General features: G+C 45.8%; 2 protein-coding genes across 4 annotated transcripts in view; one reads left to right on the forward strand and one right to left on the reverse strand.

Annotated features, from left to right (window-relative positions):
- The window catches only part of Znf609 (zinc finger protein 609), a 141,783-nt gene extending 134,559 nt beyond the window's left edge, over positions 1-7,224 (forward strand). For all 3 annotated transcript variants that reach the window (XM_052187995.1, XM_052187996.1, XM_052187997.1), the window contains 4 exons: positions 1,321-1,496; positions 1,716-1,932; positions 2,630-2,708; positions 3,137-7,224. In XM_052187995.1, the coding sequence (XP_052043955.1) occupies positions 1,321-1,496; positions 1,716-1,932; positions 2,630-2,703 (467 nt within the window). In that variant the 3' untranslated portion in view covers positions 2,704-2,708; positions 3,137-7,224. The remainder of the gene's footprint in view (positions 1-1,320; positions 1,497-1,715; positions 1,933-2,629; positions 2,709-3,136) is intronic.
- Positions 7,225-8,262: 1,038 nt separating this feature from the next.
- Positions 8,263-21,134, reverse strand: Oaz2 (ornithine decarboxylase antizyme 2). Its single transcript, XM_052187998.1, is given in 6 exon segments — positions 8,263-9,469; positions 9,654-9,739; positions 10,592-10,767; positions 11,799-11,879; positions 11,881-11,956; positions 20,930-21,134. Coding segments are annotated over 6 exon segments (570 nt in total). The 5' UTR covers positions 20,950-21,134; the 3' UTR covers positions 8,263-9,338.
- Positions 21,135-25,007: the final 3,873 nt, after the last annotated feature.

Consider the following 25,007-nt stretch of genomic DNA (forward strand, 5'->3'; position numbering starts at 1 on the left):
TTCAAATGTGGTTCTCATTGAACCTGGAACTCGATTATTCTAGACTGACTTGCCAGTGAGCCCCAGGGGTTCTCCTGTCTGTATTTTCACAGTTCTAGAATTATGGGTACTTGCACTTGGCCTTTTATGTAGGCCCTGGTGATCTGAACTCTGGTCTCATGCTTGTATGGCAAGCATGGTTGTGTTTTTGTGTGAATGTTTACCTGAATGTATATATGTGCACCATGTGCACATCTGATACCCAGGGAAGCCAAAAAAAAAAAAAAGGTGTTAGATACCATGGAGCTAGGGTTATAAATAGTTGTGAGCCACCATGTAGGTGCCTGAAATGAAATCTGGGTCCTTTGCAATCCAAGCAAGTGTTCTTAAACACTGAGCTGTCTCCCAGCACAGCTTCAGTTTTTGAGACAGTCTGGCCATCCTGCCCAGGCTGACCTTCCAGAGGAACCAGCTTCCCTAGAGCTGGGGTTACATACAGCCACCTGATGTGTGTGCTGAGAATTGAACCCCGGTTTCCTGGAAGAACAATAAGTGCTCTTAACAGATACTGAGCCATCTCTTCAGGACCACCACCCTTTTTTGAAAAAGCCTTGGCTGACTTGGAACTCATGTACACCAGGCTGGTGTTGGACTCAGTAATCTGCCTGCCTCTGCCTCTCCAGTACTGGAATTAAAAGTGTGCACCCCCCCCACCCTTTTTTTTTTATTATTATTATTATAAAATCAGGGTTTCATTATGTAATCCTGGCTGGCCTAGAATAGTTCAGACTGGCTTCACCTTCACATAGGCCTGCCTGCTTCTGGCCTGAGTGCTGGGATCACACTTAGGTCATCAAGCCTAGCAGCAAATGCTTTTACCCACTGAGCCACCGCAACAGCCCTTGTTTCGTTTTGGAGAACAGGATCTCATGTAGCCTAGGCTGACATTAAGCTCAGAATTCTGTCACAACCACCACAGTGTTGGGATTATAGGTATGTCATCATGCCTGGCTGATATCTTTATTTTGATAATAAACTGAAATTCAAAAAGGCTGTCACTTTATTTACTTATGCAGCCCAAGGCTTTCCGACTTTAGATCCTTAGATCTTTCCATTTTATCATGTGACTCTGATAAACATAGGAGATCCGAGAAGTCAGCTTTGGGAAACCTGTGCTGTGTGCTATCCCTTCACCCGTTCTTCGGTAGAGCTTGTTAAAAGAGGAGGAAGCTAGGAGCTGTGGTAGAAAATCTGCCCAGGAGAACCGATGCCACCTGACCATTCACTAGAGTAGTTTCTTCTGCCTTCATTTCTTTGACTGCTTTATTTCTCCTTTCCTAGGTTCCTATTTGCCTTCCAGCTATTCTTTCTCCCCATACGGCAGCAAGGTCTCAGGTGGAGAGGATGCCGACAAGGCACGTGCCAGCCCCAGTGTGAGCTGCAAAGCCAGCTCAGAGTCCAAAGCCCTGGACATCTTACAGCAACATGCCAGTCACTACAAGAGCAAGTCTCCCACGGTAAGTGGATACAGCCCAGGTCCTTCCTTGTCCACAGCCCGGGGCGGGGGGGGGGGGGGGGCGAGTGGGCAAGTTCAGGTCCTGACAAGATGCCAAGGGCACCCCCTTTATCTGTAGATACCCTGCAGTTTGAGAGTCAGGATATAGAACACTGGCTAGATCACTAGTGTGTATATATATCTCATCACAGTACCTTGATGTATCTCCTTTCCTTTCCAGATAAGTGATAAAAATTCTCAGGAGAGAGATCGAGGAGGCTGTGGGGTGGTTGGGGGTGGTGGCAGCTGTGGCAGTGTTGGGGGAGCAGGAGGTGCTGACAGGAGTGCCGACCGGCCCCGCACGTCCCCTTCCCAGCGTCTGATGTCCACACACCACCACCACCACCACTTGGGCTATTCCTTGCTCCCAGCACAGTACAACCTACCCTATGCCGCAGGTAAGGCGCTTGTCTTCTGGCTTTTGTCTCCTTTCAGTAGTAGCAAGGCCCCTGCCCTCAAAGAATCTTTTTCATCCCCTCCCCCCATTTCTAATTTGAGATGATTCCCACCACTTAAGAGGTTGAAGCAATAATATAAAAATAAATTCAAGGCAGAATGGGAAGAAGACTTAGTAAAGCACTCGCTTTACAAGCAGAGGACCTGAATTCAGTCCTCAAAATCCATGTAACAAGACAGATGTGGTAGTGTGTGCTTTTAACTACAGTAATCAGGTAGGAGGAGAACAGGCAGATCCCTGGAGCTCACTGGCCAGCCAGCCTGGCCTACTTGGCCAAGTTCCAAGCCAGTGAAAGGCCTTGTCTCAAACAAAAGACAGAAGGCACTTTAAGAATGACACTCAATAGTCCTATGACCTCTACACATGTACACATTACAGAGACCCTGTCTTAAACACTGAGTCCTAAAGTACCTTGCTTTAGGCTGGAACTTATTTGTCCCTGGAGCTTGGGAGCTTCTCATTTTTCAGCAGAGTAAGGAACCACTAGAGGTAAACAAGCAGCTGCACATTGATCAGGGTTTTTCTGTCAGCACCCCCAAATTCCAATGGCGCTAGGTAGGGAAATTTAAGGGGAAGCTCCCCATATGGAGCCAACTTGTAAAGGCTGATCCCCTGAGTTATGTTCTCTGCTTGCCCAGGGCTTTCTTCTACAGCCATTGTTGCCAGCCAGCAAGGCTCAGCTCCCTCACTCTACCCACCCCCCCGGAGGTGAGAAAGGTAAGTGGGTTTTGTTAATTTGCAGTAACAGATTAACAGGAGTCATTGCTACTTGGAGCCACAGAATCCCTGCAAGTGAGGGTTAACTATGTGATGTCAGGGAGACAGTTGGCCAGGCCTGTGGCACCAGCCTCTTGTGAAGCTATGTGCATCTGAAAGCCTGTGGAGGACCAGCACCAGATGGGGCTGCAGTTCTTTTCTGTTTAACTTTGTTGTGAAGGGTAGTTCTTGTGAGCTGAGCTCAAAGAACAATTTACTGGGAGTTCCCTCTTCCCAACTGTTGGTGATGGAGTTCATCTCATGCTTGGCAGGAAGCACCCTTACTCACCAAACCATCTTGCCAGGCCAGTTCATTTTCTTAGAGCGCCATCTTGTGGTTGTGATGCCAGCAGCCCACAATTAGCTGTTTACCTGTGTTTCCTTTGCAGAACACCAAGTGCCCAGATGAAGTCAGCTTCATGGGCCAGACTGGCTCATCCCAGGTGATGCTGGAGGTGCCACTTTACCGTCAGTTACGGTGTCGATCATCCCGTTTGCCATGCCTACCGTGACTGAAGGCAGACCCTTGGCTGGCTCACCTCCACTAAACCCTACGACCCCCCTGACCCTCCCTTTTCCTCAGGAGCTGGAGAACTGGTACTTTGCAAAAATATTTATTCTCTCAGCCACAGTTTTGTTGTGGCGTCTATGGAGATGAAGGCATAGGAGCAACTGAGAGAACACAGCCTCATCCCAGAGAAATTCCTGCTCTGTTACCTTAGCCCCTGGTTTACTGCCAGAGCAGCACCACACACACCTGGGAGGGACCCCACACACGGGATAAAATCTGAAGACAGCACAGCAGCCATACCCCTCACTGTCATTACCACCATAAACCAGATTGCACATTTCCTCAGTGGGTTGGGGCCTGGGAACTGGCAGCACATGGAGAAATTAAATCTCAGGAAAGAAGTAGGGAGCTGTTTCCTCTGTAATTGCGAAGACAAGGTCTTCAAGTGTGGAGACATCCCCCTCTGATGTGAGCACAGATAAATGCTCAGAGCCTAACCTGGAAAGGGGAGAGTAAGGCCCTTGCCCCACCAGTCTTGTGCTCCTGTTAGGCGGAAGACAGGGGTTCTAGCACCAGCACAGGACTCCCTGGGGTGCTGGGAGGAGCTGGAGCTTAAATGGAGTCTGTGAAATTGAATCTGCTTCCTCACCAAAATTCCTGCTGCTTTTTATCTCCCAACTCCTTGCCCTTTCTCTTTCTTTTTTAACCCCTTGGTGCCTTTCCCAGGGGGGATTCCCCATACTGACCTCACCTCTTCTACTGCTTGGCTCCTACAACTCAGGCAGAATAGACTTCCTCCCAGTTTGGGCAACTTTGAAGTCTGCCACATCACTTTAGAGCAGCAACCAGAAGGCAGGCTGTTCTTGAAGACATCCAGTTATCTGAGTATCCTTCTCACTTAGGGTCACAAATGTATACATCCCAGTTCCTCTGTCTACAGGTACATGATTTTATACAGTTCACTCTGTAACTGCATATGTGCCAATATGAGGAGTGTCTTTGTAACACACATTTTTGTTTAGGGGGTCACTGGCCAAGGGAGGTGATTTGCTCCTTAGACCCTAAAACTGCATATCCAAGTCAGAGCGGGCTCAGTGGATAAGGCTTTCAGGAGCAGGCATTCTCTGTTCTCCTGAGCTACAAAGTCATGTTAGGGAAAGTGATGACCTAGCTTCATCAGTCACTTCTTCCCAGCATGTGGGATGTTTTTTAGTTCTCTGCTATTGCAGGGTATCATCCCTTTGTAACCCCTCTCCTCCTGTCTTTGCCCTCTGGACTGCAAGAGAGAGAGAAAGATGCCCAGGTACCAGCTTAGGCTAATGGGGAGCTTATAGCAAGCATGTCAAAAGTGACAGTTTGAGAGCAGGAAGGTGGGTGTCTCTAACTTCTTTGGGAAAGTGGGGTGGTGGAAGACATTAAGCACAAAGCCCAAGAGAAGCTATCTCCTAAGAACCCATGAACCTCCTCATATATAATCAGGCTTTGGTAGTTAGCACGTCTGACCTCCAAACCTTTCCTGATTCCAAGTCCTTGTTTTTGTTGGAGTTGGGTTCTGGGCACTTGGAAAAAATCCTTTTGTTTAGTCCTGTTTGCAGGACTCCAAACAGCCTCCTCACCACCACGGTTCCCTCTGCCACATGCTGCCCCAGTAAGTAGTAGTCTGGGCAGTGACCCCCCTTTCATTCGTGGAGGTAGATGTTGGGGACACCATCTTAACTAACCCATTACCCTAAGAAAGTGACTGTCAGCCTAATTATGCTTCCCCAACAAGACTCCAGTGAGCAGAGCCATGCTCCCATCTGTTCCTATTTTTTAAATATTGTGTGTTTTGTATGTATCTGTGGCACTAGTTTGCAGTGTGCTTTGTACATATTGTAAAAAAACAAAAAACAAAAAAAAAACCATTGGAGCAATTTTGTTTTCATTGGGTAGGCATGGCCCACATTCCTGCCTGTTCCACTTCATTTTATAACAGAGGTGTGTCTGTATTTGCAAGACAGCCTTAGATTCTGCAGAAGAAACAGCTTTCTCTCTCTCTTCCCCTCTCCCCTCTCCCCTCTCCCCGCCCTCCCTGTCTGTCTCTCTCCCCTCTTCCCCTTAGAAAAAGTCATCTCTTTGTTCCCTCTACCCAAGTGCCCCTTGAAGAACAGGTGCTGCTCTAAAACGAGATTAGCAGTAGACAAATGACACTATGTTCTCAGCTCCATCCTCCTGGTCCCTGGTCCAAATCCAGTCTTCCCGCTCTGAAGTAGTACACAGCTGTAGTAGCTGTGGAAATTCCTGACTAGTGCTAGATTAGCTGTCCACCTCCACTTCACAATAGGGAACTACCTGTGGCACTTAGTTAGAAAGACAAGATCTGGTGCAGACCACCAAGCCAAGCCTCTCACTAAGCCACCCTGCCCAAGCTCTTGGTGTTAATGATCTCAAGGGACCCATGTGGAAGAGAAGCTATAGGAAGAAGGGGCCTCACCCTGAAGAAGGGCAGCTGCCGCTTGCCAGCTGCTGCTTAGGATTCACATCTGCTCCTCGTTTCTCTCTTAAACTTGTCCATGTAGTCTCCACTTAGCCTTCACACTCCACACATCTCAAGGTCACAGAAACAGAAGGCCGGGTAAGAGGGTATCCTCTGAAATGATCATTTCATGCACCTCCTCTCCAGGCTCCAGGGTGGGGTGGGGGAACTTAGTTTAAGGGCGTTAAGACTGCAGAAGGGCTAGAGAATTGGATATAGGTTTGAGGCCTCATCACCTACCCCATATACCCTATCTGTGTACTCTGATGCCCCCCCAAGATTCAGCTGGGCAGCTAGCTGGCCCATAATTCTGGGCCTTTGTCATTTATTACTAGGGCATCCCAGGAAACTTTCCAGTGATTCCCTGCTCTGGGCCCCTCCTGCCCCAGCCCACTGCTTGCCTTGGTGCTCAGCCCTCCTGCTGGGAGCAGGTTGGGGCAGGCTGGAGGCCCGGGCTGGAGGGACAGTGTTGCTGTTCATAGCTTTTGTTCCATTGGCGTTGCTCTGTTGAATTTAATTTCAGTCTTCCTGATCTTCCCTTCTGTAAAGTGTACATTACCAAGTTCCTTGTTTTTTTATATATATATATATATATATATAAATATATATATATACAAACTGTACTCTTTTTGCCTTTGTACATTCAGGCAAGAAGAGAAAATAAATCTTTTTAAGAGACAATCACAAATCTGTGAGGGCTGCTGGTTATTTCTCCTGGAGTTTGCTGCTGGGCTGCTGCCTCCTCCCCTAGCTGTTCTGTTCCCCCTCAGCTTCCCTGTCCTTTCTCTAGCCCTGCTCCATGCGCATCCTCAGCTTGGCCTTTCCTGGCTGACAGCAAGCTGGTGAACCCAGTGTGCCCACTACCTGCCCTGTAGCTTCTTCCTGCCCAGAATTGTTTTCCAGCTTGGCCACTGGCTGATCCTGTATCCTGACCTCTTTTTTTTAACCCTTAGATCTCACTCACCAAAGTGGCTTTGGACCCCTGGGTGCTCTGGGACTTGCTTCCCAGAGACCCCTGTCTTTGGACATTCATTCATATGAAACTATGCACCTGGGTGCTCTCTGCCTGAGATTTTGCACTACTTAAACCTGCCTGGGCGTTAGAATGAAAGGTTTTTAGAAACAAGTGGGAAATTACCTGCCTGCCCCCACCCAACACTCCACCCCACACTACCCATACCCATCCTAGCCTCAGAAATCTGGTTCCAGGATTACTCCTAGACTCCTATGCTATCAAGGGCTAAGGATCTACTGGTAAGAGCTTTTGAGACTCAAACAGTGATACTGTCTGGGATAGCCCAGCCGAGCCATGCTCAGCCTCTCTCCTTGCCTTCCCCTCCCCTTTCCCTCTTTGTTTCTACTTCCTTTTCTTAATTGGCTTTGGAATTGAAATATATTTTTAAATTATTTGTTGTATTTATTGAATAAAGTTTTTAATGTCCCTGTTCTTACATTTAGACTAAAGGTTGCCTTTCACACATCTCCCCTATCCTTCTCTTCACCACTCCCAAATTTTCTAAGTTGCTTTTTTTTTTTTTTTAATGAAGTGCTGCTGCCTGCTTACCATGATTATGTTGTCAGTGGTGGTCTTCAATAGCCCTCTTTTTTTTTTTTTTTTTTTTTTTTGGACAGGGATCTCTTTGGGTAGGTATATGGTTTCCAATCAGCCCATTTCACAGGCTATAAACAGGAAGCAACCACAGACAGCAGCAGAAGAAACACTGTTCCCCGTGAGCTTTGGCTGACAGTAAAGGACTGTTACCCCTATTTATCTATGAATGGGTATCTCAGGTTTTACATTTGACTCTTGATCTTTAGGCTGTCTCTAGGAGTCATCTGTTTGATGGAGGGAATTTTCAAGTGAATCACTTTGAAGGAATACCATGTGCAGGTAGAACCTAAATTTAATGAGTTTGCTAAATACAGTACAGGTAAGCTTCATAAAAAACAAGCTGGAAATTGGGCAAAGCCTGTAAAGAAACTAAAGGTTGACTATAAGGCAATTACAAATCCATAGGTAGAACAACATTGCCTTGAGAAGGGGTATCTGGGAGAAATCTGAGAAGGCAGTAGGAGTGTTTGGCTCCCTCTCCAGGACCACTGAAAGATGACTGAATTCTCATGCTGATGGTACAAAGGGACCAGAAGACAAAACTAAAATGGACCAGAATGTGCTGCTTAGAACCATGCATGCTGACACTCCAGAGGCTAAGGCAGGAAGATTGACAAAGTTTTAAGACCCAGTCCTGTATGTAACAACTGGAATTCTGAGTTAGTCAATACCACACTGAAACGTGTTACATAGTCACCTCTCTCTCCACGGGCACTTAGTGTTTCCCACTCCTAGCAACCCTGAGTTTCATAGTATAACATGGCCCCAGAGACCAGCAGCCTTGTCCCTGGGAAGTATGTATCATACTTGTATTGTGTTAAGCTCTAGTCATATAGGAAAGTTAGTCCTGGTACAGAAATAAAAAACAGACCAACCACAACTTTAAATCAGTTTATTGACACAGTAACACAACATACTTGCCTCCCTGACACCCCCACACCCAGTAGATCTCTCTCCCTTTTCTCTTTAGAACAAGCTGTTTGGTGAAAGCAGTTAAAAGGCAGGCCATTTCTGTAGTCCAGCCCTACCCTTTGGCCCTGCAGCGCAGGACTGTTCTGAACCTGTAAAGGAGGCAGTCAGTACTATGCTTGGCCAGCCAGAGGCATCAGTCGCTAAGAACAGGTTCCCCCACAAACCCCAGGCCCTGAGTTTGGTATTCTTCCTCTCTGCTCTTGCTAGGAAAGAGATCTTGGGGGCCTAGGCCACAGAGGCAAGAACTCTGGTGGTAACTTGAGATGTAGTTTGGCTAGTCTCTTAAGGCCCAGGCACCCCCCAAAAAAGCCCTGGTGTGGGGGAATGAGTTTCAGTGCCCCTATTTAAAATGCACTGGTAACATTAAACAGATTAAGCCAGCTTAACCAAATGCCAGAATAACACTAAGCTGTAAAGAAAGCGAGGTCAGACCTGCTTACACCAGGCCAGACACAAAATGCTGGAAGCTCAAGGTGGAGTGTCGAAAACAACCCAAGGACACTGCCCAGGAGCTAAAAAGCCTATACTCAGGAGCCCCTGGATGACAAGAAGCAAAGAAAGAAAATACCTAAGTCTTAAAAACCAAAAGAAGAAAGCCCAACTCCAAGGAGACCTGAGCCTGACAGTCCTGCCCACCAGCCCTCCAGGCCTTGTCCTGGACCAGGCAGTCCCTCCCCCTCCAGGCAATGTCCTCCCCTAGGGTAGATGGAGCACATCACAGCGCAGTTTAAAAAGCTTCTAATGCCAGTTCATAAACATCTTCATTTACTATTGGTGATTACATGTGAATAATATGCTTATACTGTTCTTTATGGAAAACAATTTCAACGAGTCAACTCCGAGAACACAATGGGCAACCCTCAACCTGAGCCCCTCAATGTCCTTCCCTAGACAGCCAGAAACCCTCTCCTCTGTCCCAAGGCTGCCTAACTTCCCCTCTTCCCCCACTGTGGCTCTTGGGCAAAGCATCCTCTGTGACCATTAGTCCTCATCAGACAAGTTCTGGTCCAGGGGGTAAACCATAAACATCACATCTGGCCGAGAGGGGACACAGGGATGACCTGGACGCACAATCTCAAAGCCCAAGAAGCTGAACGTCTTCAGGAGTGGAGCTGCAGAAAATGAAGCATAGAAGGGACTCTGATGAGGCTCAAATCCAGGGAAAACTCCAAAGATCAATCAAACAATACTAGGTCCTTAGGCACTTCCCCTTAGCCAAAACTCTCCAGCTCGGTAAGGCAAATGTCCACGGTGTACAGCCCTCTGCATAGGTGTTAGACTGTTCTGACTGCTCACCTCTGTCTTCCCGGCCCTTCCTGAAGCAGATGAAGACGTAGTTCACTTTCATCTTCTCCTCAGCAAACTCTAGCAGTGCTAATAATCTGCAGAAACAGCACTGCTCAGGTCCACTACCACCTCAGACTTCCTCCCCACCCCACCCTTAAAGGACCTTCTGAGCCTAAAGCCAGCAAAATTAATACAGAATCTCCAAAGAAAGTTTCCCATTTGAAGACCCCAACCTAGAGCCCTACATGAAGAGAAAAATAAGTTACAGACCCTGGGAGGAGGGAGGGGCTTCTCTCTTCCTATAACGAGTTCTTTATCTGTTAGTAATATTGACTTAAAGTTAGTGCCAATCACAAGACAGTATGGGGCTTCAGTAGAGCCCAGTTTATTGTGATTACTACATTGACAGGAATACTCTGAGGAATATTTAGTTTCCTCAATAAACTGAGGCCAGGTTTGGTGGCTCACACCTTTAATCTCGGCACTCTAGAGACAGGCAGTGGATCTCTGTGAGTTCAAGGCTAGTCTGGTGCACATAGTTCCAAGACAATCAGAAATACAGTGAAAGCCTGTCTCAAAAGAAAAATAGAAACTGGGGTCAGTCAAGAGAAGGTTCTGGGGCTGCTTTTTATACATTGGATACTTCAGGAACAGTGCCCAATCCAATAAAATTCCACCACCCCATCTGTATTCCCTGGTCTTTGAAATTGTACCTTTCTTGTATGGAGGCTCAAGGGGAACCTGGTATCTTCTTGGAATCTGATAAATTGATTGGTGACTGGTTAATATGCTAACCATTTGCTTTAATTATAACCTAGAGCAGGCCTGATTTACTGGCTAAAAAATAACTTATAACAAAACATTATCTACTAGATCTAAGGGAAAAGGTATAGTCTCCCCTATAAAGCTGCTATCCCCAACAGACATTCTCTTCATTGGTTCCTTACCCTTCTTTGCTCCCATCAGCTAATAATCCATCTGGGATTTCTACAAACAGGCTCTGGCTGGACAGGACTGCATCCCAGGAAGAGACCTTCACCTCGGTGACCTCATACTGGAAGTGGACGATGTGAGGTTTTCCATCATTCACGGGGAGGTCCTGGGTTACAGTGAGCTTCTCGTCCTGGGAGGAAAGTTAGGGCAGAGGACAGGATCTCTACTACTGGCCACATCCTATGCTTCCTAACCCAAGGGTGCTGCATCCCTTGGGCCAGTCTCAGGGTCATTTCAGAAATACAGACCTCTAGGTCAGCTAAAGTCATTTCTAAGAACAGCCGCTGTTGATAAAGGCCAGAATGAGGTGGGAAAGGAAATCTTTACTAAGGACAAACCAAGTGCTGAGTACTACACAAAATAATATCCATGTACTAATAGCTCCACCTTAAATATGAGCTAACAAGGCAAGAGCAATTTAGCAACTGGCCCAAGGTTCCTACAGTAATAAATGCAAAGTTGAAATTAAAACTTAGGTATCCCTAACCTGACAGTTCTGACAAACTGTACCTTCTCTAAGAGAAAAATAATAAAAACATGATGTTCTAGCATTGCTATGCTGGAGACTGGAGCAGGAGGATTAAGAATTAAAAGCCAGAGCCGGGCATGGTGGCGCATGCTTGTAATCCCAGCGCTCGGAAGGCAGAGGCAAGCAGATCGCTGAGTTTGAGGCCAGCCTGGTCTACAGAGTGAGTTCCAGGACTACACAGAGAAACCCTGTCTCGAAAAACCAAAAAAAAAAAAAAAAAAAAAAAAAAAAAGGCTTAAGCTACCATGTGTGGCCTAAGGCCTTGCCTTTAAGTAAAAGATAGCTGGGCATAGAATATGTACCTGAGATTCCAGCACTTAACTATGCACTGAATTCTGATGCCCTGCTAACTTTCCATTCCCAACCTAAGAAAGAAAGAAGCTGAACTAGGTCCTGGGCTTCAATCACCATTATTAAAAGGCAACAAACAGTACTAATAACTCTCCTTCTAGGATTCCAATAAGACATACACTGCTTCAATTTAATTTTAAAAAGTTATCAATTCCCATTTTCCCTCAGCCACCCCACTACTTCGGCCTAAGAGAACACTAAGAAAAAATTAAGCATTTGAGCAGCTGTTCCGTGGGATCTAGGAGACTCCACCCAAGCTTCTATACTAAAATCCTCCTTACCTTATATATTAGAGCTGAGAGAGAAGGATCCCTGCCGCCCCCTCGCCCACCGGGGATCTTCGACAGTGGGTGAGGGGCATCAGGAGCACCACAGAGGCCCTGGAACAATGTGCCTGCAGCACTGGAGCTGGGGACAGTTACTCAAAGGCAAAATACTACTGCAAAGAGACAGAAAGTCAGACAGTAAATACCAAGACATTTGGCCCATACCCCTCCAGCCCCTTGCCCTCCCTCTGCATACACAAGTGTTCTAAGGCTTCCCCACTGCTCAAGTTCTTTCTTCTTAAACTTCTACAAATGCTACTTTAATCAAGAGGCATTCAGTCCCAGAAGTCCAAGGGAGTCCTGCTGGATGTATCTGACCAGAGGATCACCTATCAAACATCAGTAAGCTCTTGATATGGGATTACCCCCATCCTACCTTGGCTGCTAAGTCTCCAGCATCATGTCCCCTAATAAGTCTCTTTCCTTAACCATCTGCCTTGGCCACCAATATAGCACAATCACTAAGCTTAGAATCAAGTGTCAACAGGGCTGGGTACTACCAAGACTACTCACTTTCCCATCCTCCATCTCAGCAAAGGAACTGCAATTTAAAAAGAGAGAAGCCCCAAAGTGCTCTAGGATTATAAAGGAAGCATGAGAACATAGGTAATACTGACACTGTCAAAACAGACACAGGTACAAGAAAAGTGCCTGCTGGATCTGAATAAAGTGAGACCCCAGCTTACAAATGTTTAAAGGCTGTAGAGGATCTGTTGCCACCACATGTGTAAGCCATTTTTTTTTCCAAGACAGGGTTTCTCTGTGTAGCCTTTGGCTGTCCTGGAACTCAATACGTAGACCAGGCTGGCCTTGAACTAGAAGATATGCCTGCCTCTGCTTTTTGAGTGCTGTGATTAAAGGTGTTCATGACTATTGCCTGGCTGAAGGCCATGTTAATTTTCAGGAAAACACAAAATTACTGCCATCTTTGGTTCTGGCTTAATGACAGGGAAAGAGGAAACCTGTGATGTGTATCATGACTCAGCAACAGACTTATCCCATAGCCACAACACTGCCACAGGGGAACTAGAAGCAGTGAACAAGAGAGCTACAGACAGCTCCCTACACAACAGTGTTGGTCTGACAACATGAACCAGCCAAGTATGTGTAGCATATCTAAACTACAGAAATCAACATTTCCTGCAAATTGGTGCATGGTTTGCTTCTGTAAAGTTCTTTTAACTGAAAGCAGCAAAAATGAGCATACCTAACCACCAACTGGCTGGTATCAACGTTCTAGTTTAGGCAAGGAATGCAAGCCCACCCTGGCTCAGTTCTCAAGGTATCTTCTCAGGGGATTCCAATTGGGGTTCTAAAAACATACTAGACTGTTTGAGAAACTGAGCTCCTGGGGTGGTATCCACATCTGCAAATGATTACATATACCCACCTCTTGCCTTCTGGAAATCCTCAGGGAATACTTCTCAACTCTTAGTTTTAGCAACAGCTACTGAACAAGGACAGGCTCTATTTTCTACTTTAGACAAATTATTGTGAGTTCATGTTATAAAATAATAAGGAACAGAGTAACATTGTCCAGGCAAACAAAAATAAATTTTTTTCAGGTCAGGTGTTCCCCAAACCCCATCTCAGAGGCTCCCCTTCTTAACCCTTTGTTGAGATTCTGTAGGGGTACCACAGAAAGGCTGGGCCACTGGGGAAACTAGCTGACTGGCTGGCTAATGTACACTGGTAGAACTATCCCAAGGACTGGACAAATCCCATCTGTGACAGTAAGAAGACATCTTGCATACTAGAACTGCTTGGATTTACAAAACAACTAGATCACCAAGGCCCTTGCAATTCTAGAATTCTGCTGCCAGACTTCTACTGAGTTAACTGGGCATAAACCTTACATTCCAGCCAGTATCCCAATTCTTAACTAATTCATGATCAGAAACGGAAGAAACAAGAAGCCACACACTCCTAGAAAGGATCACAGCTCAGTGAGGGAGGGGCAGGGGCACACGATCCTCTCTGTTTTCCTAGAAATAATCCCTGGGGCCTGCCTCTTTCCTACACCAATCTGTAAACCTGTGATTATTTCTGGTTTCCTTATCTCCAAATAAATGCGACAAGTCCATACCATGATAACACATCATTACAAACACACACACACACAAGCTCTGCTGTTCTCTCTAAAATCCCTGTAGAAGGTGGCCTGTGTCCAGGACCAGTTCCATAAGAGAAACAATTGAGTACACATGAGATCACTAAAAAGTATCTTTGCTGTCCATTTATAATACACTGCTTAGTTACCTGAAGTGAATAGCAGCTTACTACACCCAAAATATCTGATTGTCATTTCTGAAAGGATGAGGGATAGACAGAGTAATTGTGGAACATGAAACTAACTGCCTGGTAACAACCTTCTCTTCTGATAATGTTCAAATGATATATCAAAATCAGCTGCCAGTCACATGATGAGTGAAATTTAAAAGAATTTGGAAGAATTTAAGAGCAAGAGAATTCCCACCCCCCAGCCCTGGCTATCTTGGAACTCGGGATCTGTAGGCCGGGCTGGTCTTGAACTCAAGAGATCACCTGCCCTGCTGCCTGGGTGTTAGGATTGACGGCACGTACCACCGCTGCCTAGCTTGAGAATGTGGCTTCTTAAAGACAAGTCTCAAACACAAGATAGAAAGGATTCCGCATTCAATTTAGTTTTATTTCAGCTTTTGCCAATCCTTCCATAGATTTAGTCACTCCACTAGGGGGCAGAAATGACTCAATCCCTTACACCAAAATGATGATTTAAATTTATTCTAGCATGAGATGGAAGAGAAGACTCAACAGGTAAAGACTTGCCGCCAAGCCTGATGACCTCAGTTCAATCCCTTGATCCCACATGGAAAAAAGAACTAGCTTTTGGCCTCCATACACTATGCACACGCACACAATAAATGTAACGTAAATGTTTTTTCTTAAAGTTTAAGACCAGAGGCTTAAAAAACAATAGGTTAAGAGAAGTCAGCTTTATTATACTGTACCCAGACATCTAGCTGACCCAGTCCTGCTTTTGAGAAGAGCAAATAGACCATACTTAAGGTATATAGTAACCACATCCAAGCCAGCGCAAGACACTGGAGCTCAGAGCTAAGAATGTTAATGTTAAAGCCTCTTGTTTCCTCAGCTCTTAAAAGGAAATGCACGTCCAATCACCTATATACAGTTCACTTACTGCTGATAATTGACAGCATTGGTGAGGACTAGGATATAGCAAAGTGGGAATGTCTGTCCTGGGGTCGATTCTCCAACAATGTATGTGTCTATGAATCTACTATCTGAAATGTCCCTAGCAAGTGACAATTTCATATGATGACTATCAAAAGACACTGAATGTAGCAGATGTATACAAGGAAAATGATGCTAAGTCAAATTTTTATCATTGAAACCATATTTTTAGATCTTGATGGCATGTACTAATTAAAAGAATTAACCTTTTTTTCTTGCCTTAAACTCACCATGTACATGAGGATGACCTTGAACTTCTGATCCTCCTGCTTGTCTCTACCTCCCAAGTGCAGGGATTAAGGTGTGCACCTCCACACCAAAGCTATCAAATATCTTAACAAAGGACTTCCAGGGCTGGAGATGTAGCTCAGTAGTAGGCCACCTGCCTAGAATGTAAAGGCCACGTGTCTTAGTGAGCCCCAGAACCACAAGGAAAAGGAAAAACTCAGCAAATGCTCATTTGTAGTCCCAGATCTCTGGAAGCTGAAGCAGGAGACTGCTCTGAGTTCAATATGTTGGTCTGACTTCAAAGCTACATAATGATTTAAGGGTGTGAGACCTTGTCTCAAAACAGTCCAAAAAAACTTGCAGCTGTCATTCATTTCCCACCACCACCTTTTTTTAAAACTTTGCTCAAACACAACCTAATCTAACAAATACTTGGAATTCAAGTTCTCTGATAGTTTAGTTTTTCACTCCAATGCAGTGGCCTCAACCCATTCAGGTCTGCTCCCTTTCATTCCCACTGCCTGTCAGAGAGGATCATCAGCTGGCCTTGGCAGTATCAAATGAAAAGACACAAAAAAAGCACTCCCAGTATTCTTCATTCATTCCCTCCACTTCTGACCCACTTGTGTCTCAGATCCTGCTTCACACAATACCCAAGGCAGCCTCAATCCTTCACATGAGTTGCTTGCACTCTAGTGCTAGGAATATGTCTGATGAGTAATCCTTACATAAAGCAAGACTAATCCAGAACTACAAGCACATTTAGCAATAAGGATGCAAAAAGAAAGGAAGTGTCAGCACCTTCAATCTACAGTGACCACAGAGGAGGATTCCAACTGTCGATTCCTCTCTGCATCTGAGAAGCCATGTATGGTGCAATGCATTAGTCAATTAAGTCACTTCATCATAGCTGTTACATGCTCCAAAAGGAGTCTATGCAAGCAGTATGATTATAAGAAAATGACATCACCACTCTGAATCAGAGGTTGAAACCAAAAATAGATTTTAGTTGATTTTCTACAAGAAACATACATCTAATTGCAGCCCGGATATCTGTACCAGATGTTTACTAATCACATAACTAACACTGGTACATCAGCCAATGACAGGCACAACCCTATTACCACTTGTGGTTGCTGGATAGCTAATAATTGTACTGTACTGTACTGTACTTTAAGATATTAAAGTCTTCTGTGTAGTTTATGCTGTTAGCTCTTCACATAGTCTAGCCTCCCCTCTGAGGGCAGGATTATATCATTGTTTATATACTATCAAAGGCCCAGGAAATTTTCTTAAAGCTTCTCTTACACAAGACATTTGTTGCTGCTGTTGTTTGCAGGAAACTATCTTGCTCATCTACTGAGCCATTAGAGTCTACTCTATAACTTCCTTCCTGGGTTTTTTTTGTTTGTTTTTTGTTTTTTTTCTTGTGTAGTTTGCTACCAAAGTCTTATTGACCATGTAGCCCTGGCTAATCTAGAACTCACTATGTGAACCAGGCTGGCCTGAAACTTGACAGATCTACCACTGCCTTCTAGGATTAAAAAGCCTGTGTCACCATGCCCAGCCTTATCACTTTTGTTTGTTGGGTTTTGTTGTTGTTGTTGTTGTTGTTGTTTTTGAAACAGGGTTTCTCTATGTAGCCCTGGCTGTCCTGGAACTTGCTTTGTAGACCAGGCTGGCCTCAAACTCCAAGAGTTCCACCTGCATCTACCTCCTGAGTGCTGGGGTAAAAAGTGTGTGCCACCATGTCCGGCTTATTTTATGTATGTTGGTATTTCACCTGCATGAATACCTGTGCCTCTGAAGGTCAGAAGGCAGCTTTGGATTCCCTAGGATTGATATTACATATGATTATAAACTACCATGTGGATGCTGGACACTGGGAATTAAACCTAGGTCCTCTGAAAGAGAAGCCAGTGCTCTTAACCACTAAGCCATGTCTCCAATCTCAGCCCCTATCACTTTCAATGGGCCTTCCAAATCTAACCACTGCACACCAATTCAAACAGGAATGAATGGCTTTTTCCACAAATGCTCTGCCCTACTCCTCAGTCTCCTTCATATATAAGCACAGCTCTAGGGTTAAATTTGAGTTTCTTGGCAGAATGGGGAATTGCTATTAGTCCCCATTGCTTTCTAAAGCATACACCCAATTTAGGGGTGTTTCTGACTATACTAGCTGTCAATCTCCCTACTGCCCCATACTCATCAAGCAAAACTGATGAGAAAGGGGAATTAACAATGCCAAATTATTTGGAAAGAGACAGAAATTCCATTACAGAGGAATCCATGCAGTGAAAATACTATAGGTAGCTCCTTCCCCCTCCCCCCACACATGCAAAAACAGCTGTGGAAACTAATATTTTTCTCTAGAGCCCCTCACATAAATTGACTATAATATGGCTAACCAAGCCAGTGTTGACTGTACTCTATATACTCAACTGTCACAGGGTACCCTGGACAGATGCTGTGTCCCCAGCCCCTACTAATCCAAACAAAGGTCACAAAATTTGATTTCCTCTTCAATTTAAACCTACTGTTCAAAACACATAATAAAGGGGTCTTGTGTTTGCTCTTCTTCCTTCCCCCACCATCAGAAATTCTGACATTTTGGAGATACTAATCTGACTGCTAGAAAGGAAGAGCCTTGTTTTCAAAACACTGCCGGCTCCTCTGCAACTATTTTCTTCCAGGGAAGTAGGCCTCCCTCTCTTGAATTTTATACTGGAGCCAGGGAAGCTGGAAAGCCCATCCCCCACCCAATGGGAACTAAATTCTCAGCCAGCTCCCTACACTGCACATTAAAAATACCAACAGTGCCTGGGAAGAACATCCGGCTGTTATCAGAACCCCCAGCTAAGACTCCAACAGGATTCCTTTCAGAAAGTTAAAGGCCGGCAGAGGAGGCTGGGAAGCATACTATGGAAACAAGATTGCCATAGAGCAAAGAAACCAGACACCCTGTACAACCCACCCCACCCCACCCCCAGGCCTGAGGAGAAGAGCCTAATCCAAGGACCAGCTTTTGCCCAGGCCCTGGCAGGCCAACTGACTCCTCCCTCCACCTGCCTCACACAGCCAAACCCCTCAAATTACCACCACACTAAAGCAAGGGCCCTGGAGACAATGAGTCTGTTTTGCCACTTAGGCAGCTAGAAGGAACCTTAAACGTTATGCTAACTCAACCCCCTTCTTTTTACATGTAAGCACACTGGCTAAGTGCGGCACAATTAGAACTCAAGGAAAGCCCACAATCTGGTCAAGAAAGCCCTTAAGTGTTGGTCTCACATACCCAAATGTCTGCCTCAAGCTGCAAAGGACTTGGCACCTAGACCCAATCCGTCCAAAGGACGCCCAAGAATGACCACTGAAACGCCCCACTTCCAACCCCAGGGAAAAACCCCGTATCATATAACCCTCCAACCCTGCCCTCCATCCTCAGCACACATCACCTTTTGCATCCCGCATCATCCAAGGATACACCCACCTCCACCTCCTGAGCTGTGAAGGACTGGGTTAAAGAAGACAGAATCAAAGAGTGGAATGCTCTGGGGACTACATGGAGAGTCTCGAAAAAGGAAAAGGAAAAAGCAGGATGGGACTACAGGCAAACGTTTGATAGTTTGGTGACACTGGCTCAAGCATAACCGTAACAAGCCAGGAAATGGGGAGTAAGTGAGGTTCCTATATGGAGAGATGAAGTTGGAATAGAAAATGGCCAAAAATGGAGCAATAAATATTTAAGGTAAAGAAGAGATTCTATTAAATAAAAAAATTAAATTAAAAAAAAAAAGGTTTCTCTGTGCAGCCCTGGCTATCACAGAACTTGATCTATAGACCAAACTGGTCTTGAACTCAGAGATCCACCTGCCTCTGCCACCTGAGTTCTAGGATCAAAGTCGTGCACACCACCACTATCAGGTTTTTTTCTGAACAGAGGAAGACAAGAAATCATTTGTCAGTAGAGGAAGGGCTGAACTGCAGGAATGTGATGGGAAAGGCTAAGGCCTTCTTGGGGTGAGACTATTGTTCAACCCAAGCTCCACATGACAACTGTAAAGTTTTAAAAATACACAGCACTAAGCAGGCTCTACCATGGGCCATTTGGAGTAATCTAGGAAAGGACAGATAACTAGTTTTTTGGTTTGTGTTTGCTTTTAATGTGTAGCTAGGTTTAAGACACACTGAAATGTGAGGGGAAACAGCTGGAGAAAAGATGGTGCTGGAAGGAGAAGAATCAAGCAGAAAAGAGAAAATATTCAGATCCCTTAGTCAAAGAGAAGCCCAAGCCTTCAGAGGACCTTGAGTATCAGGGTCCTATGTGAACAGCCACAAGGACGATGTCATCTGGGTTTGGAGGGATCATGACAGTTTAAGGAATGGATCTGCTTGATCAAGGTCAAAGGCCATAAAAGTCCAATATGAGGAGAAAGGGTCTAGTATGGGGGCTGAACGTGTTTTTAAAAAAGTTCTGGAGAGTTTAGCAACAAGCCCTATAAGAGAAGGGAAAGGAATCACATCTGAATTGCTAATGGAAGCCATGATAATACACAAGCAAGTGGCATCACAAATCCTGAGAAGTAGGAAAATTCTAGAATAGTTTTGGAAAAGAGCATCAGTCTGGGGCAGAAATACAGGATATCTGAGGAAGTGGAAAGAAGAGAGGGGAACTAAAGGGATGACTTTTGCCTACTTTGGTCGAAAGTTAAGAAAACTACACCATTTCAAAAGAACAGTACATTTCAAATACTGGGGTAAACATGGATTGGGTCTTGAGATAGGTAACTTCCAAAAGCCCATGGTCTTGTTTTGGACATCGTAGAATGAAATTTAAAGGGGGTAGCACTTAAAGATCTTCCCAGGAAAGGGGACTGGCTAAGTAAGGGGATGTAATGATTTTAAAGGGGGGGGGGAGATGAGTTCCATTTGAGACTTTGTAGTTTTAAAGGAGTTATGTATTAGCGTGTTGGCGACATCATTGGGAAAACAGGATGGAGGGCAGGAATGGAATCCAGTGTTAGAGAAATAAAAAGAGTGGGGGTTCCCAGATAGGAAAATGGGCCTACCTGGAGAAGGGTGGGCAAGGAATGTGGGACTGCACATCCAAAGGAGATGGGAAGAGGGTAAAGGGCCGAGTGAGAACTGCCGGACAGGGTTTGCTTTGGGGAGAGCCATGCTGAGAGAGAGGAGTCTGTCTGGGAAGCAATTTTCACTAGAGAATGGATTAAAGCGATTAAGTGACTTGTGAAGGAGTAAGAAAGATTTAGGGAAGGTAAGAACCAATTCGGGGAATCTGTGGAAGAAAGCCCACAGTATGGGAAACTGGACTTAAGAAAACGGGGCGACTGACTGGAAGGCTATGTCCAGGTTTGGGGGGGGAGGGGGCCCTCCAGGCGAGGAGGAAACCCGGATGAGGGGGATGGGCCGGGCTGGAGGAAGGGGGCTAAAGGACGGAAGGAGGCCCGATCTCAGGGCTCGGGTGGCAGGGATGGCGAAGGGGAATAGTGGGAGCGGATAGAGCCCCCTGGGGGCGGAGGGCAAGACGCTGGGGGGGGGAGGGGGCAAGGCCTCTGGAGCTGCGGAGGGAGGATGGGGGCGGGGAGCCTGCGCCGGGCCGTTACCTGTCCTGGGTGTTTATCATCCTCGGTGGCTCTGCTCAGGGTGGGAGGAGGCGGCGCGGGGAGTGGGTAGGTGGACGAGTGGGTGGGTGTGGGGTCGCGCGCGCGGGCCGGTCTCTGCGGGCTAAGTCCCTGTCAGGCCGCGGGCCGAGTGCCCTCCTCTTGCCTCAGCGAGCGCCTGCCTCCAACTGACCCTCCCCGGCCGCCGCCGCGCAACCGCCCCGCCCCCAAGTACCTCATCTGCATAGCCCCACCCAGCGCCGCTTGGTGTCCTGGGAAACTGGGGCCCACAACAAAGGGCAAAGCACCGCCCCGCCTAGGCGCAGGCGTACCAAGGGCAAGCTATCATCAAGGGCGGTAGCCAGGGAGAAGAAGGGAAGGAAGTCTGGATGCCAGGAACTCAGGTTCTGCTTGGCAGAGGCCAGTCTTCATTTCTGCTTTTGTTCTTTCCGAATAATTTATGTATGTTTATTTTTTATACACATTGGTGTTTTGCCTGCATGTATCTCTGTATGAGGATGTCAGATCCTCTGGAACAGGAGTTACAGTGTGAGCTTGCCATGTAGGGGCTGGGAATTGAACCTAAGTCCTCTGGAAGAGTAAGCAGTGCTCTTATCCACTGAGCCCACTCCACTCATTCATTTCCGCATTCTGTTTGATTTTTTTTTTTTAATATAGCCTTTGTAGCTCAGGCTAGCCTCAAACTCACTGAAAGATGACTTTGAATCTCTGATCTTTCTGCCTTTACTTCCTATCCTTCCACCAAGTGCTGGGAATACCGGTGACTGCGCACTTGCTGCTTTTTAACGTGTGGTCAAACCAAAACCGGAAAGTACTATTTGTAAACTCACGTCACTAAACAAAACAAAATCTGAAATAGAAGAATATGACTCATTTCCAGTGTGAATCTAATCCCACAAATCTTTTCCTTCAATTAATAATACAAATTCATAATCAGATGACAGCAAGCACCTTTACTGCCCCAGCCATCTTGCTGGTCCCCCAATGTCAGGTGAATATAGCCATCTCTCCTATTTGTAGACAATCTCAAGTAAGCCTCCCCACCAACAACACCAACACCAGCTACTGACCAAGCGCACTGTCATCTGAAGCTAAATCTTTGTAGATCATGGTCATAGGCACCTCACTAACTTGTTAACAGTGTTGCTTCCAGTCGATCAATGCAAGCTACTTCAAATTGATCATGCAAGGCACCTAGTGCACTGCCACTGTCTTGCTTGGCAGTCCTCTAATCACAGATTAGTGTCAAGAGGTAAGTCATCAACATACACACCCCTCACATCCCAGCCACACTCACAGGAGAACCCTAGGCATCAAACCCTGTGCAGTCAACTTAGACGGCAATCAGGAGAGATTGTGTAAGCCTTTTTCCTAGTACCTAGGAGGCAGGGGCAGGTGAATCTCTGTGAGTTGAAGGCCAGCTTGTGGTACGCAGCAAGTTTCAGGCTGCATGGTACAACACAGTGAGACCCTATCTCAGAGGGGGTAGGGGAGGAAAGAGAGAAAGGTAGAGACAGGCAGAGGGAAAGGGGGAGAATGCACTCTCAGACCACAGTGGTCACCTCAAATCATCCATTCATTTAGTCAAAGTTCGGTAAACAGATACTTACTATGTGCTTCTAGCATGGACAGGAGTCCAGGAATATTCCACGATGGGCCAGGCAATGTACCTACCTTGGATGTCACAATCTGGCCAGAGAGAGAGGCCATCACAATACGAGGTAAGTACTCAGTCTGAAGGACACTGCAGAGGAACCAACACGTGGAAGGGATAGTTTGAAAAAAAACTACTTTTTCATTTTGATATTACTCCAAAATACAGTGGTCGCCATAACCTCCATTGCATACAGTTCCAAACCGCATTGCCCCTCAGGACTTAAGGATTCTGGCGCGCGCACACACACACAAGATTTTAGTTTTCAGATCATGGGGATACCAAATAGTACAAAAGGAAGAATGGGGCTTTCAAACTAAATTTTTCTTTCTTTCCAAAGAAAATTGAAATGGCAAAAACTGTTATGGTTTCATTAGATATTCAGAACTGTTCTCTGACTTTGGCTCACCTTGCTGGGCATGGTGGCTCACGCTTTAGTCCCAGCACTGGGGAGGCAGAAGCAGACAGATCTCTGAATTGAGGCCAGCCTCTACATAGTTCCAAGACAGCCAGGCTACACAGAGAAACTCTGTCTCAAATTACCCCCAGCTCCAAACAACAACACAACTTCAGCAGAGCAGTAATGGCATGTGCCCTTAATTCTAGCACTCAGGAAGCAGAGATGGGTAGTTCTCTGGGATTTCACGGACAGCCTGGTCTAAAGAGTAAATCAAGACAGCTAAGGCTACACAGAGAAACCCTGTCTCAAAAGGAAAAAAAAATTCTCTACCTTGTCACCCTTAGCCATCCGTATCTACTCTTCCAAGTTCAGGTTAGTCCTTCTGTTGGTACATAACTGAAATGGACTATTAAACCTAGCTCCACCCACCTGGCCCCTGAAGAGAATGCCTCAGGCTTTGCCAGACCATCCTAGCAAGTTACCCTCTGGTCTGAAGGACACTTTCTGATTAATCAGTTGACAAATACTAAGAGCATATTATGACAATGACACCAACCATTTACTAAGCATTTTTGTGGGTTTGTGTGAGGTTGGGTAGAATGTGTGTGCATGTATATTATGTGTATGTATATATTCATGTGTGTGCAAGTGCATCTGGGCTGTATGTGTATACATGTAGAGGCCAAAGGATAACCTGAGGTCATATTCCTCAAGTGTCAGCTACTTGGTTGATAGAGTGAGTGACAGAGACCTAGAATTCATCGAGTAAGCTAAGCTGACTGGGATTCCCACCTTCCCCCACAAAACCCTAGAAATCCCATCTTCCTAGAGCTAGAACAAACCAGCACTCATTTCTTTGCAGGAGGTGGAGGGGTCATACTCAGGCCTGGGGGTACTTTCAAGGCAAGCGCTTTACCAGCTAAAGTATCTCCCCAGCTCCTAAAGCACTAATTGTTACAACTTCTCTGTTTGTTTGTTTGTTTGTTTGTTTGACAGGGTTTCTCTGTGTAGCCCTGGCTGTCCTGGAACTCACTCTGTAGACCAGGCTGGCCTCGAACTCAGAGATCCACCTGCCTCTGCGTCCTGGAGTGCTGGGATCAAAGGCGTGCGCCATCACCACCACCTGACCTAAATTCGTATTTTATGGTTAAGAGAATTATTGTCTGTTAATGTTTACTGACCTGTCTACAGCAAGAACCTTACTTGCTCGATTTCAAGGCTATGGGATGAAGTTAGATTTTGTATCCAGGACTGTCTAGATTGGCACTGAATGGGTCAGAAGCATAGGACACAGCTTGCAGTTTGGGAAGTGGCCATCTTCCTGCAAGTGCCAGCAGGTAAGACCATCACAAAGATGAGAGCCTGCCTCTACCCACACTGCCCTGCACAACTGCTCTAGCTTTTTAAATTCCCACTAACTTAAATAAAGTAGGGTTTGTGGTGTAGCTCTGTGGTAGAATACTGGCCTAGCATGCGTGAGAACCATCCCCAAACCAAAATGCCTTAAGGTGCAACATGGAAAAGGCAAGTGTAAACCGGTCTGCTTGCCGGCTGTGCGACTGAACTAGTCAGGTCTTCTGAAGCCCTTTCTGACCTGTGTGAAAAATCAAGGGAGGGGGCTGGAGAGATGGCTCAGGGGCTAAGAGCACTGACTGTTCTTAGTATACTCATATAAATAAATAAATAAATTAATTTTTTAAAAAAAGCAAATTGGCACCGGAGTGAATCTCAGCTAGACAATATAAGTTACTCAGTGTCTAGGAGATACCTCACAAAAAATAAACCAGTCCTACTGCTCTCTAGAAAAGAGGAGAGAGAATACTCCGGAACACAAAGGAAGGAAGGAAAGGGTCAGAGGAAGAATACATGCTTACAAAACCAGACTTTCACAGTATTTGCCTCTACCTCCTCTACCTAACCAAGGCCCAGGCCCAGCACCACACCTACATCAGCGGTTTGTTCAGGTCTTTTGGGATGAAAGCTCCAAGATGGGAAAATAAAAAGGA

The sequence above is a fragment of the Apodemus sylvaticus genome, chromosome 7, assembly GCF_947179515.1.
Source record: "Apodemus sylvaticus chromosome 7, mApoSyl1.1, whole genome shotgun sequence".
NCBI classification, from domain to species: Eukaryota; Metazoa; Chordata; class Mammalia; order Rodentia; family Muridae; genus Apodemus; species Apodemus sylvaticus.